The 19,520-nt window shown below is 44.1% G+C and overlaps 2 protein-coding genes across 5 annotated transcripts in view; one reads left to right on the forward strand and one right to left on the reverse strand.

Annotated features, from left to right (window-relative positions):
• LOC129833649 (rho GTPase-activating protein 17-like) overlaps window positions 1–14,547 on the forward strand; it is a 55,065-nt gene extending 40,518 nt beyond the window's left edge. The window contains exons 9-21 of one of the 4 annotated variants that reach the window (XM_055898361.1): window positions 665–746; window positions 1,841–1,968; window positions 2,941–3,052; window positions 5,313–5,394; window positions 5,678–5,758; window positions 5,883–5,996; window positions 6,380–6,471; window positions 6,635–6,752; window positions 7,676–7,981; window positions 8,826–8,947; window positions 9,281–9,709; window positions 11,432–11,476; window positions 12,654–12,717. In XM_055898361.1, coding sequence (XP_055754336.1) covers window positions 665–746; window positions 1,841–1,968; window positions 2,941–3,052; window positions 5,313–5,394; window positions 5,678–5,758; window positions 5,883–5,996; window positions 6,380–6,471; window positions 6,635–6,752; window positions 7,676–7,981; window positions 8,826–8,947; window positions 9,281–9,709; window positions 11,432–11,439 — 1,674 coding nt within the window. In that variant the 3' untranslated portion in view covers window positions 11,440–11,476; window positions 12,654–12,717. Of the gene's footprint in view, window positions 1–664; window positions 747–1,840; window positions 1,969–2,940; window positions 3,053–5,312; window positions 5,395–5,677; window positions 5,759–5,882; window positions 5,997–6,379; window positions 6,472–6,634; window positions 6,753–7,675; window positions 7,982–8,825; window positions 8,948–9,280; window positions 9,710–11,431; window positions 11,483–12,653 lie in introns of all 4 variants that reach the window. The other 3 variants (XM_055898360.1, XM_055898359.1, XM_055898362.1) reach the window with 3 other exon arrangements.
• On the reverse strand, window positions 14,542–19,499 carry LOC129833651 (solute carrier family 5 member 4A-like). The gene is made up of 5 exons (XM_055898363.1): window positions 18,310–19,499; window positions 18,005–18,173; window positions 16,504–16,719; window positions 16,105–16,255; window positions 14,542–15,808 (listed from the first exon to the last, which is right to left on the reverse strand). The coding sequence occupies exons 1-5, from the start codon at window positions 19,416–19,418 to the stop codon at window positions 15,585–15,587; spliced, it is 1,869 nt and encodes a 622-aa protein (XP_055754338.1). The 5' UTR covers window positions 19,419–19,499; the 3' UTR covers window positions 14,542–15,584.
• Window positions 19,500–19,520: the final 21 nt, after the last annotated feature.

Consider the following 19,520-nt stretch of genomic DNA (forward strand, 5'->3'; position numbering starts at 1 on the left):
CAGTAGGGTAGTATTGGATTGAATAACTTTCTTGCCCCCCATGGAATTTAAGGTGTGGCATTTGAAATAAATTGAATATGTGATACAATATAAATGTGTGTGATGCCATGTGAATGTGTGTGATGCCATGTGAATGTGTGTGATGCCATGTGAATGTGTGTGATGTCATGTGAATGTGTGTGATGCCATGTGAATGTGTGTGATGCCATGTGAATGTGTGTGATGCCATGTGAATGTGTGTGATGCCATGTGAATGTGTGTGATGCCATGTGAATGTGTGTGATGCCATGTGAATGTGTGTGATGCCATGTGAATGTGTGTGATGCCATGTGAATGTGTGTGATGCCATGTGAATGTGTGTGATGCCATGTGAATGTGTGTGATGCCATGTGAATGTGTGTGATGCCATGTGAATGTGTGTGATGCCATGTGAATGTGTGTGATGCCATGTGAATGTGTGTGATGCCATGTGAATGTGTGTGATGCCATGTGAATGTGTGTGATGCCATGTGAATGTGTGTGATGCCATGTGAATGTGTGTGATGCCATGTGAATGTGTGTGATGCCATGTGAATGTGTGTGATGCCATGTGAATGTGTGTGATGCCATGTGAATGTGTGTGATGCCATGTGAATGTGTGTGATGCCATGTGAACGTGTATCAGTTGGTAGAGGCCCAGGCTGACTACCACAGGAGGTCTCTGGCTGCTCTGGAAGGAGTCCTGCCGACCATACAGGCACAGAACGGTAAAGGAAACCTTAATGAATCAAACCTGTTAACAATTATCTTGATAAAATACAAAACATTAATGTTCTTTTCCTGCAAGGATAAATTCAGCTGAATGTTGATTCAAAATGCTTTCTCACTTCATGCAATGAATGTTCTGACTGCATCACCTTGGTCAGATATGTTTGACCTCTAACCAGTTGGTCAGATATGTTTGACCTCTAACCAGTTGGTCAGATATGTTTGACCTCTAACCAGTTGGTCAGATATGTTTGACCTCTAACCAGTTGGTCAGATATGTTTGACCTCTAACCAGTTGGTCAGATATGTTTGACCTCTAACCAGTTGGTCAGATATGTTTGACCTCTAACCAGTTGGTCAGATATGTTTGACCTCTAACCAGTTGGTCAGATATGTTTGACCTCTAACCAGTTGGTCAGATATGTTTGACCTCTAACCAGTTGGTCAGATATGTTTGACCTCTAACCAGTTGGTCAGATATGTTTGACCTCTAACCAGTAGTCTCTTTCATTTCAAAGCCAGTATTCACAAAGCACAGACAACTTTTCATGTCATGTTAAGTAGGATACCGAGTCTGATAAAGGTGTGTTATAAAAAGAGAAAATCTCAAGTGACTTACCTGCGTCGGTTTGTTATGTCTTGGCTCTTCATGGCCTTAGCAGTAAAACAAAGAGGTGCTAATGAGCAGTTTTTCTCTGACTTAATGAAATAGGAATTAGATTGAATCAGGTTCAATTAGATTTGAGTGAAAATGGCTCTATTGTCTTAACATCTACAGTCACATCTGGGCCCGTATCCCCCTGTCCGTATAAAGCTGATTCATTATGAACTGAAAGGCTAAACTGATCCTAGATCAGCAGTCCTACTCTGAGTGCTTTTGGAATAGAGGCCCTGGTCTCACTCTGCAACAGATCAATTAATGACATGTGCTAAGATGCAGTTGGTTATTAGTGAGCAATCGGTTAGTCTGTTAGTCGTGCTCTGAAATGACAGGAATAACCTAGCAGTGAGAACAGAATCTTTGTTTCCACACATACTGTTCATGATAATGAAACTGACCTACGCTGGCGGCCATGTTGTGCCCTGTGTACAGACTCATGGATGGAGAAGCCTGCGTACGGCACGGCTCTGGAAGAGCACCTGAAGAGGAGTAACCGTGAGATCGCCCTGCCCTTAGAGGCCTGTATCATGATGCTGCTGGAGACTGGCATGAAGGAGGAGGTAACCATGACGATGATGAGGAAAAGAATGGACTAGCGCAGGGTTCATCAACTAGATCTTTTCTTGAGTAGATGGTCAGGGGGACAGAATATAATTACAAATTATTTGTAGATGGCAAATTGACCGCAAGAAGCCCATACAGATATAATATTGGACTAAAGCATAAGAATTTCAAACCTTGCTTACATTTGTATAGGATCAATTGCAGTATATCTCTCCATTATGTGTGGGAATAGTTTGGAACAGATTTCCAAAATGAAAAGCACTTGGAGCTGATTTGCTGGTGTTTTTACAGTCTTTCAGGTCCAACAAAAAACTTGGGGGGACAATTCAAATAATGTGGACCGCCAGTTGGGTAACCCTGGGCTAGTGTTTTTATAGTGCTTCTCACTAGGTCTCAATGCACTGCTAGTTATTGAGGGTAAGTCACCCTATCCATATCTAATGTGTAGCAAACTACCCACTCCTTTATGATCAAAACCAACATGTTACAGACAGAAGACTAGGCAATTGCCATTTCACACACATGCTGAGTAAGAGCCTACGGTCTGGTACTGATGACATCTGTGGTCTGGTCCTTTGTTTGGTTAACCAGCCTCGTGCCTTGGAGGGAAGTTTTCAACTGTAACGCTTTAATTTCTTTTCTTTTTATACAGACAGAACTGTTGTTGCAAATATCTTTCGCTCAACCTCAAAGACTCGTATCTCTAGATGTGAAATGATAGTATCTATTTTCTCTCTCCTTCCTTGTCTCAGTCATACCCAAACCAGACGGCCTTCTCTAATATTAGAACAGAAAGTAGACATCCATTTCCCCCTCAAAGAGCTTCTCAATTCAATGCAAATTGCCATTTTTCCTCGTGTATATTTGTATCTGAACGTGGTTAGTTTGTTGAACCAGTTCTAATTTGCTATGAAGAAAAAAACATTTGTAAACTTTAAGACTTTAAAACTGTATCTCTCTCTTTTCAGGGTCTGTTCCGAATCGCTGCTGGGGCCTCCAAACTAAAGAAACTGAAGGCAGCACTGGACTGTTCCACCTCCCAGTTAGAGGAGTTTTACTCCGACCCCCATGCTGTAGCTGGTATGACCCATTTCCCTTTTATAACTTATTAAAGTTGTTTTCGTTCCCCTTTACTCTCAATAGTCTATGCAGGGGTTGAATTTGGGGGTGCAGAGTAGAAGACAATACAATCTGCAATCTTTGGATTTGAGAACATATTCAGTCCAGTGGGAATGGTGTATATTTGAGTTGAAAATGATCATGTATCCTGCCATGCCCTCCAACGAACCATCAAACAGGCAAAGCGCCAACACAGGGCTAAGATTGAATCCAGACTCCGACACTCGTCTTATGTGGCAGGGCTTGCAAACTATTACAGACTACAAAGGGAAGCACAGCCGCTAGCTGCCCAGTGACACAAGCCATCCAGACGAGCGAAATCACTTCTATGATCACTTTGAGGCAAGCAATACTGAGGCATGCATGAGAGCATCAGCTGTTCCGGACGACTCTGTGATCACGCTCTCCGTAGTTGATGTGAGTAAGACCTTTATTAAACAGGTCAACATTCACAAGGCTGCAGGGCCAGACGGATTACCAGGACGTGTGCTCCGGGCATGTGCTGACCAACTGGCAGGTGTCTTCACTGACATTTTCAACATGTCCCTAATTGAGTCTATAATACCAACATGTTTCAAGCAGACCACCATAGTTCCTGTGCCCAAGAACACTAAGGCAACCTGCCTAAATGACTACAGAACCGTACCGTAGTGGTTCATAGCCATGAAGTGCTTTGAAAGGCTGGTATTGGCTCACATCAACACCATTATCCTAGAAACCCTAGACCCACTCCAATTTGCATACCGCCCAAACAGATCCACAGATGATGCAATCTCTATTGCACTCCACACTGCCCTTTCCCACCTGGACAAAAGAAACACATACGTGAGAATGCTATTCATTGACTACAGCTCAGGATTCAACACCATAGTACCCTCAAAGCTCATCACTAAGCTAAGGACCCTGGGACTAAACACCTCCCTCTGCAACTGGATCCTGGACTTCCTGACGGGCCGCCCCCAGGTGGTGAGGGTACGTATCAACATATCTGCCATGCTGATCCTCAACACTGGAGTCCCTCAGGGGTGCGTGCTCAGTCCCCTCCTGTACTCCCTGTTCACCCACGACTGTGTGGCCCGGTACGACTCCAACACCATCATTAAGTTTGCAGACAACACAACAGTGGTAGGCCTGAACACCGACAACGACGAGACAGCCTATGGGAGGAGGTTAGAGACCTGGCTCGGTGGTGCCAGAATAACAACCTATCCCTCAACGTAACCAAGACTAAGGAGATGATTGTGGACTACAGGAAAAGGAGGACCGAGCACGCCCCCATTCTCATCGACGGGGCTGTAGTGGAGCAGGTTGAGAGCTTCAAGTTCCTTGGTGTCCACATCACCAACAAACTAGAGTGATCCAAGCACACCAAGACAGTTTGTAAAGAGGGCACGACAAAGCCTATTCCCCCTCAGGAAACTAAAAAGATTTGGCATGGGTCCTCAGATCCTCAAAAGGTTCTACAGCTGCAACATCGAGAGCATCCTGACTGGTTGCATCACTGCCTGGTACGGCAATTGCTCGGCCTCCGACTGCAAGGCGCTACAGAGGGTAGTGCGTACGGCCCAGTACATCACTGGGGCCAAGCTTCCTGCCATCCAGGTCCTCTATACCAGGCGGTGTCAGAGGAAGGCCCTAAAAATTGTCAAGGACCCCACCCTTCCCAGCCATAGACTGTTCTCTCTACTACCGCATTGCAAGCGGTACCGGAGTGCCAAGTCTAGGACCAAAAGACTTCTCAACAGCTTTTACCCCCAAGCCATAAGACTCGTGAACAGGTAATCAAATGGCTACCCGGACTATTTGCATTGCGTGTGGTGTGTGTGTGTGTCCCAACCCCTCTTTACACTGCTGCTACTCTGTTTATCAGTATGCATAGTCACTTTAACCATACCTACATGTACATACTACCTCAACTAGCCCGACAAACCAGTGCCTGTATATAGCCTCGTTGCTGTTATTATTCACTGTCTTTTTACTGTTGTTTTTTATATTTTTTATATTGTTCACCTAATACCTATTTCTTTACTTAAAAATTGCACTTTTGGTTAGGGCCTGTAAGTAAGCAAATACCTGTTATATTTGGCACACGTGACAAATAAGCTTTGATTTGATTTTAAGGGGACAGTCCCACTACTTCCAAAAGCACAATTGAACCCCATTCAGTTCATGTACTATAATGCACCATATTTGTGGTTGTGTTGTCCGTGTCTCTGTCCAGGAGCTCTGAAGTCCTACCTCAGAGAGCTGCCTGAACCCCTTATGACCTTCGCACTGTATGATGAGTGGACACAAGCCTCCAAGTAAGAATACTACGATTCACTGTCCACAAATACACTGGAGAATATACTCATCACACTCTGCAGTGAAACACTTTTCAAGACCATGCTCGTATTCACTAGGCACAAAACAGAAGAAAACGGACCGAAACGTCGATTTGGCAAATAAGAAATCATTTTTTGCGTTTTCCGTTGCAAAGCGTTTTGCTATGGTGTGCCCTAATGAATACAACCCAAACACAACAAGTGTTTATTATATTGAAACATTGTACCATCTTATTTGGGTATGTAATGTTGTGTTGTACAGTGTGTCTGACCCAGACAGGAGACTTCAGGCTTTGTGGGTGGCATGTGACGGTTTGCCAAAGAACCACAAGGCCAACTTTAGGTGAGTGTCAATGTTGGAAACATATAATCGTCCACCATTCGAATTATATGCTCCCAAAAGGGATTTATTTATGAGATGCACACAAGGTCTATGGTTCAATCCCTCATTGGGATTTTGTTTGCAGGTATCTGGTAAAATTCCTATCCAAGCTGGCCCAGGACAGTGAGGTGAATAAGATGACTCCCAGTAACATCGCCATAGTGCTGGGACCCAACCTGCTCTGGTCCAAGACTGAGGGGTGAGCAATACACATCCATCCCATGCATCAAAAAGAAAGGACCAAAGCACTCTTCATATCATTCATAACAATTCCTTTATTTGTATGGCATGTTCAATGGAAACAAAGATAACACATAAAAATCTTTGTTTCCAAGTGTCTTGGTCCTCCTTTATTTTTGATGACCCATTTACCCCTTTTACCAAAGAGCACCTTCTGTCTACAAAAAACTACCGTTGTGCACCTTAGCAGTGCTTCCCTGTCTTCTTATTTCTACAAATCCATCTCCTGCATTTGAGTTAAACAATTAGCATTGGTAGTGTTGTACAGTACATATATACAGTAGTTAATTGATCTTGATGTTTCATTGATCTTGATGTCTGTCTCTCCCCCTCTGTCCTCAGGACTCTGGCAGAGATGGCTGCTGCTACCTCGGTCCATGTGGTGGCCATCATAGAACCCATCATCCAACACGCTGACTGGTTCTTCCCAGATGGTAAGAGACCTCTACTTGAACCTGGGAGGGATTGTGTTACAGAAAGTCTTTATCTAAGTGACTATGTTACTCCTAAGTTACTCCTAAGTTACTCCTCACGTGACATAGAACAGGAAATGCCTGTTGTCTTGTTTGCTGACCTCTGTGTTTCACTTCTCACCAGACGTGGACTTTAACGTGTCGGGCATGTTCGTGGCCATGACCCCTGAACCTGACCCAGGCCCTTTCGAGAGGCGACGCCCCGGAAGCCTGGTGGACGGGGACACTCCCCGCAAAGACAGGTACCTGTCCTACCCCCGTAGCAGCCCCCGTCCCAGCCCAGGTCTCAGCACCCATCCCCGGACACTGACCAGGCAGGAGTCCAAGGGGGCCGTCTCAGCCCTCTATGTAGTGGCTGACGAGTCCATCACAGTCAGAGAAACGCCCGCTGGGGAGCAGGAACAGCCAATCCACTGCCTTCTTAATAAAGTCCAAGCTATACCCTAGGAGACAGTTTGTGAATCCATAATCCCACTTTGTGAAAGTCCATTCCAATTCCAATGTGTTTGTGTGTGTTTTAACACTACAGTATTACCGATATGTACGATGATTGTAGAAACAAACCAATAAAATGTGTGTTTAAACCGAGGCCAGCGGTGAACGTGATGAATAAGCACACTTTCTCACAAAGAATTGTTCTTAAATGTAACATATTGTTTCAGGAGATATAAGGATTAACCCTCACTTGTCTTGAATTGAATCACACTTTTATCAAGCTGTGTCACCATTTTGAAATGCGAAACAATGTTTAACACTTTGAACCTCTTATATGCCACCTCTATTAAAGCCTAGGTTTTAGGTTACTGGTTGTGTGTTTTGTCACTCTATTCTGTTGTCAAGCTGTAAGAAATGGCAGGAGCTCAAAGTTCACTAGTTCAAAGGTCACTTGAACTAGAATCATGTGATCTCTGCTTCAGCAATGGCCTTTGGTTAATACCTCATTCTTCTCTCTCTCTCTGGAGCGGTCTCTCTTTTATCTGTCTTTCTGTATCAGTCCCTGTCTCTGTCTCTTTGTCTCTGTCTCTGTCTCTGTCTTTCTGTCTCTCTCCTCTCTGTCTCTCTGTGTCTGTCTCTCTCCTCTCTGTCTCTCTCTGTCTCTCTCCTCTCTGATGTTGTCATCGGTGTGTCTTCACCCCTCACTCTCTCCCCTCTCCCCCCTGTATAGCCCTGCTCCTAACAAACTGGGTGACCCCACCCCCACCCCACGTAGAGCTGCCACTCTAAATAGAAAACAGCACCATCATGCCTCTTCGCCCGCCTTCCAGCCCCCTCTACCACCGCCAGAGGCTGGAGGCGTCCCCCAGACCCAGGAGCAAACTCTGTGTGGGAGTACGGAGGCTGGCCAGCCTGGCCTGGCTGGGGGTGGTGGTGGTGGTAGTGGGGGTCAAGGTCAGGGTGGGGCACCAGAGGTCCAGGTGGCCACAGGGCAGCAGCCTCTGCCTCTTACCCAGCACAGCGCTGAGGAGAGCAGGTAAGGAGGAAGCAGAAACTGAGTCCCTCCCCTCCCGTCACCAATCAGCCAAACTGAAACCAGAAGGTTGTGCGCCGCCCTGCTGTCGATCCTGATTGATCAACCTATAGCTACTCACTCTGTCATTGACCGTTATGTGTTTGGTTGTCCCATATTGTTCCCTTTATGTTCTATGCAGGCTGATACTGTGTGTTGTAATCACACCCAATGAAATCAAGTACGCTGTAAATCAAACCGATGTCCCAAAACCAATGATTTAGCTGTTTATTGAAAGGCCTCTCCTAGTGATCCAGGAAGCAGCTTTGTGATTGGAGCTTGTCTATTGTCCTATCCCTTCCCAGACAGGGTGCTTGTCCTGCCTTCCTAAATATTTGTCTGTCCGGACCGTTCATGTGGCTGTCTGTTGGTCAGCCCTCCCCAAGCATGCATACCTGTCTGCTTTGGCGTTTCATGTAGTTGTCTAATGTTTGCCCCAAACTCTTGACTCACAGCTCTATGGTTTACCATGCTGGTATCATCCCAAGCAGGCTTGGTACTCCTGCTCTGGTTATCCTCAATGCATGTGCAACTGTAATTAGTTTCCTTGAATGAACTTCCCGTGTTTCTTGTAGTGTTTTTGCATCTGTTTTGTGTCAGTTGGAAACACACGGTGATTTGAGAGACATAATTGTCTTTAATCTTTCCATGTTATGATTTGACTCATGTAACTGTCACTGTAATTGTTCTTATACATGTTTGCCAAGGAAGTGACTAACTTGACCTGTGATGCAGTTTTTGCATGTCATCACTTTGATTGAGACCTGGCAATGTAGACTGACAGTGGGTTTGTCCTGTATCTCCACAGCCCTGGCCATGACCCCACCTCCACCCCCCCTCCCCTGAGGAACGGGGGCTCCCAGCTCACCGTGGGGACGCCCCACTCCCAGGCAGGATGCAGGGGTCACAGCCCCCACATTGGACGCAGAGGTGAGAGAACACACTCTGACCACCCAACACCCTCTGATAGTTTCCACTTAAGAGACTGACACAACGTATTTCAAATAGTATATCCCATTTACTTACATTTACTTTCATCCACAACGACTTACAGTCATGCATACATACATGGGTGGTGCCGGGAATCGAACCAACTATCCTGGCGTTGCAAGCACCATTTTCTACCAACTGAGCTACAGAGGACCACAATAGCGTCAATCAAATCAGACAGAAAGCGCAGACCTTTTTAACTCACGTATTATCAGTGCTTTGATCAGTGTGATTTCATAGTTTAAATACATGGTTTTATTGTGTCTTCCCCAGGTACTAAGAAGCAAGCCCCTGCCCCACCCAAACAGGCCAACCCCTTTGTAGCTAATAGCTCCACCCTTGGCCACAGTCCCGCGTCTAACAACCCCTACCCCCTCATCGCTCCACGACGCCACTCTGGTAAAGAAACCCCCATCCACGCCCCCAGCCACCCGCCCCCACAGCCCCCACAAGCCCCCCAGTCTCAGGGGGAGTCAGACCCCTCTCCGCCTCACACCCCCACACCCCCTAGCACCCCTCCTCACGATGGTCCAACCTCCACCCCCTTCACCCCTCTATCCTCCTTCCACTCTGGCTCCCTCCCTCGCCCCACCAGGCCGGCTCCGAAGCCACGCTCCCGACCTACAGTTCCCCCACCGCGTCAGCCGCCCACCAATGACGACAGCAACGGGACCTGCGGCTCCGCCTCCAAGGTCATCACCGGTAAAGTTACAGTCCATCCTTTCCCAATCCAAACTACTCATGACTATAACGGATATTAAACTGTCATGACACAAACTACTCATGACTATAACGGATATTAAACTGTCATGACACAAACTACTCATGACTATAACGGATATTAAACTGTCATGACACAAACTACTCATGACTATAACGGATATTAAACTGTCATGACACAAACTACTCATGACTATAACGGATATTAAACTGTCATGACACAAACTACTCATGACTATAACGGATATTAAACTGTTATGACACAAACTACTCATGACTATAACGGATATTAAACTGTCATGACACAAACTACTCATGACTATAACGGATATTAAACTGTCATGACACAAACTACTCATGACTATAACGGATATTAAACTGTCATGACACAAACTACTCATGACTATAACGGATATTAAACTGTCATGACACAAACTACTCATGACTATAACGGATATTAAACTGTTATGACACAAACTTACTTTGGTAAGCTAGTTGGCCAGTATACCTTACAACAGAGGACTCCATCCAGCTCTCAATATGTGCTGTGTGAGTCATAGGTAATAGAGTCATAGCCCATATCCTATCAGAGATATGATACATCGTGTGGTAAAAAGGGAACATACTCTGGTGAGAAAGGACGTCTCTAGAAGGTATGACACACAGTCTAAAATGCAGCCAGAGAAAGGACGTCTCTAGAAGGTATGACACACAGTCTAAAATGCAGCCAGAGAAAGGAAGGACGGAGGGATGACTAAAAGAAGGATAGAGTTTCAGTGTATTATTCACCAATCGGCTCCTATTAGCTTCACATAATAATCAGAGCTGGAAACGAATCTCAACAGAGGAGTTTGTGGGTGTGTGTGGGGGTGGCAGTTTTCCTGGTAGGAACTCTCAAGGTTTCAAGCAGAGCAGGAGGCTCCCTGGCTGACTCAGACACGGTATTGCAGTAGCACATACTGATGTATTGTTGGCTCTATTTCCACACACACACACACACACACACACATACACACACACACACACACACACACACATCCTGCACTAATGGAAATGTCCTTGTTTGCCAAACGTTCCATTATATGCTCAGAGTCCAAATCAGAAAAAAAAGTCCTATTCAACAATGTAGCCGGGAATTTGTCTCGGTGTACGATACTGTCTCTGGGCCTGTGCTAACAACATTCATTTACTTTCAAATCATTTAAAATATTACATGACATTTCATAACACTTTTCACAACACATTAAGTGTGTGCCCTCAGGCCACTAATATTATATTATACTGCATGTTATCTATGCATTCTTTCTTTAGTCTGGAAGGACATTTTGAGAATCTTTTGTTTCAAGCTCTGGCTAAGTCTGTTTCAGACATAGTTACACAAAAAGCACTACATAAAAAGTGTATGCACAAATGTATTAGATATTAAACAGTGACACAAAGCAAACACAACAGGAAGTCTTCCTACTGTTTAAACACAGTTAACTGTCCAACTGCCAATGAAATCATATGCTGCTGACAATGCTAGCTAATCGAGCATTGTGTGATTTCATCAGGACTCTCTCAGAAAGAAATGTAACAATGAAAGGTGTTTGTTCACTTGGATTCTGGTCTCACTGCCTTTAGTATTGCCTCACGCACACCATACACTGTAATTGTGGTGATTTAATTTAAAATGCATGATGGGTAAATATTGGAATATTGCAGATGTGTGAGCTGCCGCCCTGCCTGTGAGCTGAGATTGAGAGGCAGGTAATGGTAAGGATATGATTGGCTGACGCTCTGAGTTGCAGCCCCTTGCTCTCCGTGTGTGTGCGTAAGTGCTCTTGTGTTTGTCTGCATGTGTGTGCGTGTCTGCCTGCGTGTGCGTGTGCCTGTGTGTGTGTGTGGTTGAGCCCAATGCATTAACCCTGCCTGCCAATAGTAAATAACATACATGTGATTCCCACCCTGTTGTGCCATGGCTGTGGTTGAAGGCTACTTACACCTACCCTTGTTAACTAACCACTCTTAACACCCCTGGGATAGTCCAAGAGATGGTCCAGTCTGATACTGATGGTCCAGTCTGATACTGATGGTCCAGTCTGATACTGATGGTCCAGTCGGTACTCTACTTCCTATGTCTTATCTAAGTCAAATAATAGAAGGCCTGGACATTAGAATGAATCTGCATAAAAGCAAAGAGTTGTGGGATATTTGAACATTTATGTCCAGACCATCTAAAGGACTGGATTTAGCTTCATTTCCTTGAAGCCCTCTAGAACCCAGGTGATGCACTTCTAGCATTTCAGAGTAGCACACCAACAATACTCTCCAAGCCACTCTGTTATTGAAATCCCATTTCCCACATCGGAAAATGTACCAACTGTGACTAGAACGTGGCATTCAACTTCCCTGTCATAGTCAAATGTCTTTCCTTTTTTATTATATATATATATAAAAAATTACAATATGACAAATCCTTGGTGTCTTTTCTCCAGTATGCAGAGTTTGTGTGCTTTCCTTAGGTTTGAGGTGTCTGATGTGGATATGGTCTGTTCGGTGACTGATGTGTGTGCCTCTGTCTGTTCTGTAGAGCTTCTTGCTGCAGACTGATAGTGGTGTACTACAGGGTTAAGGTCAATTGCATCATTTCAGGAAGTGAACTGAAACCGAAAAATCCTAATTGAAAACGATAATTAGCACTTCTCAATTCTTGAACTGGTATTTTAATTTATCTCCTGAATTGGCTAATACCACTTCTCAATTCTTAAACTGAAATGTTCATTTATCCCCTGAATTGGTTAATAAATAGCACTTCTCAATTCTTGAACTGGAATTTAAATTTATCCCCTGAATTGCCTGAATTAAAATGGAATTAATACTAACCCTAGTAGGCTGTGTTTTGCCTGATTGATCACTTACCTGTCAATCTAAATGTCTTCTGTAGATGCCAGCCTGAACTTGAAGGGGATTGGCCGAGCCCTTATCCCTGAAATTACGGTGGGCATACAAGGGGAGAGCTCTGCTGGTCATGAGCCCGCCCCCTCTCCAACCCCACCCTCGGACCCTGAGATCCAATCAGAGAGCACCAGTCTGTGAAAGCGGGAGGGATCACTCCAACTGACATCACCAAAAAAACATTCTGCCTCTGCCCAATTGGTCAATATGCTAGCCATTCGTCCAATCGCCGTAGTCAGAGTCAGCTCTGAGCCTCTACAGACTGGACCATACAAACTCCCTGTGCTCCATCAATCCAGTGAGCAATAATGTCTGCAACAAACAATCCCTAGCCAACATGACTCTCTACAACAATACAGGGACTAGACAACCTTCTCTAGCTCCAAAATCCAAACTCAACACTGTTGGCACCCACCCAACACCAACACCCTTCCATAAACCATCAACCCTGAACAGTATTGGAACTGGAGCACAGGATCACCCCATGTTCATTGAACCTTCAACCTGCTAAACATGATATATATATATATATAACCACTGAACTCCAATGCTGGCGAAGCTGTAATGTTATGACCCAGTACCTGGAAGCATCTGATGCAAATCTGAATATACTGTTTCATCGTTGATCTTTGGATCCATTGTAGAATGCTGACATTGAATTGGGGCTGGGTGGGAGGCTAAGCTTGTAAACCTAAAAGCTCAGAACTAGTATGTTTGTATTATGCAGCTTTCCTCCCTGTGGTACATTGTATGGTGGTTGTAGGAATGGTTTTTTGAATGGAAATTGCTCATTTGTATACATGTCCTCAATGCATTACCTAAGATTGTCTACAAAACTGCAATTTTGCCCCATTTGAGAAATTTCTTTAATGGTTTTTAATAAGCCAAATAATACAAATATAATGCAGAAAGTGCTATTGATGAGCAAATATACATGGTGAGCCCAAAGAATCCTATAAAGTGCCCTACTTGATTTGATGAGAGCTCAAGGACCAAAGATGCTAGTTGATTAATAACTACATTTGGTGAGTGTGCTGCTTTGTGTTTCTAATATAAATGTTTTAATAAATAGTTGCCAAGGACCAAAAAAGTATCAGTGAGGAGTGCAATTGAAGTAACTGGATTCGTTTCATAGTGTGCCTTCTCCACTCCCAATATTCACCCTGTTTCATTCGTTTCATAGTGTTCCTTCTCCACTCCCAATATTCACCCTGTTTCATTTGTTTCATAGTGTGCCTTCTCCACTCCCAATATTCACCCTGTTTCATTTGTTTCAAAGTGTGCCTTCTCCACTCCCAATATTCACCCTGTTTCATTCGTTGTTTTTAACCTGTCTTACCTCAATATACTATAGGACCGAGTTTTATTCGACCCCAATCAAACCATGTGATACATTGTTATTGACAGAGCTGAATTCAAACAAAAGTCACCCCTGCCAAAAATGTGTATACCAGTCACAGATTTCCCCTTTAAAAGAAAAGTGATGGATTGGACATTTCCTGCCACAGATTTTTTATTTGAGAAGTTATTTGTTTTGATATCCGTTTTGATTTAATTTAGCTCAGGAAATGGACAAGCAACAACCCAACAGAACAATATCCCAGGTTTTATTTTATGATTACTATTCAAATTAAGGATATTATGTTGACAATCTTTAGTGGGTAACTTGGCTTGTCACTATGCTTTCGATTATTGCCTTTTGTTTCACTACATTGCACGTTTTGAATGTGATTTGCGTAGCTTTTTTTTCTGCCCGTGTCTTTTCAACCTGAACAAAGATTATCGATAATGAGTGAATGAATCCGCCACTGTTTGTTCATATTAAAGGAAAATAGTTTTGGGTATTATTACTCCAAATAAAGAAAACAAAACATGACTTAAAACAGTAATAATCCGTGTTTATTCATGTCAGCTGAATACTGAATTTATACTGTATATTCTAATCTAATGGAATGTATACTATTAGTAAGAACTATAATAAATGTAGCATATTAAGAGGCATCATGCCCATTTAAACACTGCCATATAGTAAAGATACAAATTGTCTGAAAGGAACTGGCATAAATAGAATAATATACCAGTTTCATCTGAGGACAAATGTTGACAGCTGCGCCATCCAGGGTGCAACATAAATAGGAGGAACTTTTGTACCAATTCCATGGCATAGGGATTATGAACTGGTACAAAAAACTACACTTGATTCAATACTTAGAGTTTTTCAATTTAAATTATTATATAAAATTCTTGCCACCAACAGAATGCCATATATAATGGGGCAACAATCTCAGCTCTGTAGATTTTGCTGCGAAGAGACAGAATCACTAGATAATTTATTCTGGTATTGTCCCTATGTAGCTTGTTTCTGGTCACAGGTTGAGGAATGGTTAAAAAAAATCACAACATGCACTTAAAATTAACCTTACAAATAGCAGTGTTGGGCTATTTGGAAAGCCATAGTCAGTCAATAATATAATAATACTCATAGGAAAGGTTTTCATCTTTAGCTCACAATCTGTGCATAATATACGATTAGAAAGATTCAAAAATATTGGGGGGAAATCACAGCACAATTGAAAAAGATATGGCAAAAGAGGGTGGTCTATGGTGATAGGTGGGATTGGCTGAGGGTTGGGATTAAAGCGTTTGGTAATGTATTATTGTTGTGTGACTGCTTTATATAAAAGTATCATGTATGTCAAATGTATGTTCATGTAGCAAAAAAAGCTGTAAAAAAAGCTGAAGATATTTGTCCTCTGAAGAGGGGGGGGGGGGGTGGAGGGGTTAAAACAACTATACATTGCTATTATACAATAATAAATAACAGCCTGCTGTGACACTTCAGCAGCACTCCTATGATGCTGCAGCAATGGCCAAGCACCACCTGTCCCTGCCAATATCATTGGCTGTTGACAATTCCTCACTAGGCCCAGTAGCCAATGATAAAGACGGCGATGGAGAGGCAGATGATGAGGTTGGCGTCGACCATGTGGCTAAGGCATGGGTCCTCTTCCAGAGAGCTAGCGGGGTCGAGAAGAAGAGGGGGTTGTGGGGCGCTGTCACCCTGCTTCTGCCGCTCCATCCCACACAGCCAGTAGAGGGCGGCCTTCAGCCTGGACTGGCTCCTCACACTGGCTTCTGAAGACACTGGAGAGAGAGAAATGTGGGTATATGCGTATGAGCAGTGTTTGACTTGGACTGGAACACACCAGTACTGGCGCCTCAGTTTTGAGTACCGGCATCTTATAGAATATTGCTGTCTTAAAAATATTCATGCACCTAAATATAAACAGTACTGGCACCCAAAATGAATGCTGGCACCTATTTCAGTCCACTTCAAGCACTGGGATTGTGAGTATTGAATGAATCATGGGCCATAGTATTGTTGAAGCAACTTACCAGTATTAACCTACTGCTACCTAAAAAGGGACAACACTACCCACCTTTCCTCTGAAGGTGTGTCTCTCTGTTAGCCTCCTGCTCCCTATCTTCTATCTCGGTCTCTGTAGCACTAGTCACAGTCTCTACTGTCTCTAAAGCTCCACTGCTCTTCTCCACCTTATCAAATCTGGTGAACCAGGTGAGGCGACTGATCTGTTCCGTAGCAACAACACAAACACAGCAACGGTTAGTGATAGACAGTGTTCTAAATGTGAGCACGATATGGCCTATCTCAAGTTTATATTTGATTTAGACAGTACTGTAGATGCAAATTCTTAATTTATCACAGTGTCGTTGAAATCAATAGGTTGATTTGTTCAAATACACAATTGCCATCACTATCACTATCAAGATACTGTATTTGAGCTCTGGTTTAGTAGCACTCCCCAGCCTCCACTCACCTGCTCTGGGCTGGGTTTCTCCGTGGCCAGGCTGACCCCCACCACCACCACCAGGGTGAACATAGACAGCATGGTGGAGAAGTAGAGGTAGTGGACATGTTTCACCACATCAGGCCTGCTGTCTTCCTGGTAACACAGTGGTGAGGGATAGATAAAGTCTAGGGCCATCCTCACACCGCCCACCAGTAGGCCCAGGAACAGGCCCCAGAAAGCACCCTGCAGAACACAAAGGAGGGACATTTCATCTCTATATCATCTTTCAATACATCTGATTGGTACTGCAATCTGACTTTTACTGCAATCTGATTGCAAATTGAGTAGAATTTCATTCCTGTAGGTGGAAACCAAGTTCAGCCTATTTTCAGATGCAAACACTTACCTTCACTACAGACACAGTACCAGTCAAGTGTTTGGACACACCTACTCATTCCAGGGGTTTTCTTTCTTTGTACTATTTTTTACATTGTAGAATAATAGTGAAGACATCAAAACTATGAAATAACACATTGAATCGTGTAGAAATCGCAAAATATATTTGAGATTCTTCAAAGTAGCCACCCTTTGCCTTAATGACAGCTTTGCACACTCTTGGCATTCTCTTAACCAACTTCATGAGGTCACCTGGAATGCATTTCAATTAACAGGTGTGCCGTGTTAAAAGTTAATTTGTGGAATTTCTTTCCTTAATGCATTTGAGCCAGTCAGTTGTGTTGTGACAAGGTAGGGGTGGCATACAGAAGATAGCCCTATTTGGTAAAAGACCAAGTCCATATTATGGCAAGAACAGCTGAAATAAGCAAAGAGAAACGACAGTCCGTCATTACTTTAAGACACGAAGGTCAGTCAATACGGAACTGTGCAGTCGCAAAAACCATCACGCGCTAAGATGAAACTGGTTCTCATGAGGACCACCACAGGAATGGCAGACTCAGAGTTACCTCTGCTGCAGAGGATAAGTTCATTAGTTACCAGCCTCAGAAATTGCAGCCCAAATAAATGCTTCACAGAGTTCAAATAACAGACACATCTCAAAATCAACTGTTCAGAGGAGACTGTGTGAATCAGGCCTTCATGGTCAAATTGCTGCAAATAAACCACTACTAAAGTACACCAATAATAAGAAGAGACTTGCTTGGGCCAAGAAACATGAGCAATTGACATTAGATCCATGGAAATGTGTCCTTTTCGTCCAAATGTTAGATTTTTGGTTCCAACCGCAGTGTCTTTGTGAGACGCATACTTTCACTACATATACCTTCACTACACACATTTTCACCACACCTTCACTACACATACCTTCACTACACATACCATCACTGCACATACTTTCACTACACACACCTTCACTATAGATACCTTCACTACACTACAGACACCTTCACTACCTCACAGAATGTACTCTGTATTTACACTTTCTACCTCTCTCTCTGCCCCGTCTCTCTCTCTCTCGCTCTCTCTCTCTCTCTCTCCCCAACACACACACACACACACAAAAAAACACCTTCTCATTGGTCCTCTTCCAGAAGCATCCAGTCAGGAAGACGATGGAAACAGGAGGCTGGAGGTAGGTACTGATGGACTGGATGTAGATAAACAGCTGTCCTCCCTGACTGGCCTGGACCACAGGGATCCAGAGCACTGACACCACCACCAGAACCAGCACAAACATCCTGAGGAGGATAGTGTATGTGTACCTTCCCACGAGCATGAGTATGTGTATGCATGAGTATGAGTGCACGTGTATGTGTACCTTCCCACGAGCATGAGTATGTGTATGCATGAGTATGAGTGCACGTGTATGTGTACCTTCCCACGAGCATGAGTTCCCACTCGGTTGCGCGGGGCCGGACATGCCTCCACAGGTCCATGGTGAAGATGGTGCTGGAGCTGTTGAAGATGGAGGTGAGGGAGGACATGAGAGCAGCAATCATCACCGCCATCATCAGACCACGCAGACCTGGAGAGCAAGAGAGAGAGACAGGAGTATGGAGAGTACAGAGAGAGAGAGAGAGACAGGAGTATGGAGAGTACAGAGAGAGAGAGAGACAGGAGTATGTAGAGTACACACAGAGAGAGAGACAGGAGTATGGAGAGTACACAGAGAGAGAGACAGGAGTATGGAGAGTACACAGAGAGAGAGACAGGAGTATGGAGAGTACACAGAGAGAGACATGAGTATGGAGAGTACAGAGAGAGAGAGAGAGACATGAGTATGTAGAGTACACAGAGAGAGAGAGAGACAGGAGTATAGAGAGTACAGAGAGAGAGAGAGACATGAGTATGGAGAGTACACAGAGAGACAGGAGTATGGAGAGCACACAGAGAGAGAGAGACAGGAGTATGTAGAGTACACAGGGAGAGAGAGAGAGCAAGACAGGAGTATGGAGAGTACACAGAGAGAGAGAGAGGAGTATGGAGAGCACACAGAGAGAGAGAGACAGGAGTATAGAGAGTACAGAGAGAGAGACAGGAGTATGGAGAGTACAGAGAGAGAGAGAGAGACAGGAGTATAGAGAGTACAGAGAGAGAGACAGGAGTATGGAGAGCACACAGAGAGAGAGAGAAAACGGGAGTATGGAGAGTACACAGAGAGAGAGAGACAGGAGTATGGAGAGTACACACAGAGAGAGAGAGACAGGAGTATAGAGAGTACAGAGAGAGAGAGACAGGAGTATGGAGAGCACACAGAGAGAGAGAGAAAACGGGAGTATGGAGAGTACACAGAGAGAGAGAGAGAGACAGGAGTATGGAGAGTACACAGAGAGAGAGAGAGACAGGAGTATGGAGAGTACAGAGAGAGAGAGAGAGAGAGAGACAGGAGTATGTAGAGTACACACAGAGAGAGAGACAGGAGTATGGAGAGTACACACAGAGAGAGAGACAGGAGTATGGAGAGTACAGAGAGAGAGAGACATGAGTATGGAGAGTGCAGAGAGAGAGAGAGAGACATGAGTATGGAGAGTACACAAAGAGAGAGAGACAGGAGTATGGAGAGTACACAGAGAGAGAGAGAAAAC

Source organism: Salvelinus fontinalis, chromosome 34 (genome assembly GCF_029448725.1).
Source record: "Salvelinus fontinalis isolate EN_2023a chromosome 34, ASM2944872v1, whole genome shotgun sequence".
Lineage (NCBI taxonomy): Eukaryota > Metazoa > Chordata > Actinopteri > Salmoniformes > Salmonidae > Salvelinus > Salvelinus fontinalis.

Coding starts and splice junctions, on each gene's coding strand:
- LOC129833651 (XM_055898363.1), bottom strand. CDS start 19,418: ATGTCTCTCTCTCTCTGTACTCTCCATACTCCTGTCTCTCTCTCTGTG. Junction 18,174..18,309: donor GAACTCATGCTCGTGGGAAG/GTACACATACAC, acceptor TATCCTCCTCAG/GATGTTTGTGCTGGTTCTGG. Junction 15,809..16,104: donor GACACACCTTCAGAGGAAAG/GTGGGTAGTGTT, acceptor CTCTCTCTCCAG/TGTCTTCAGAAGCCAGTGTG.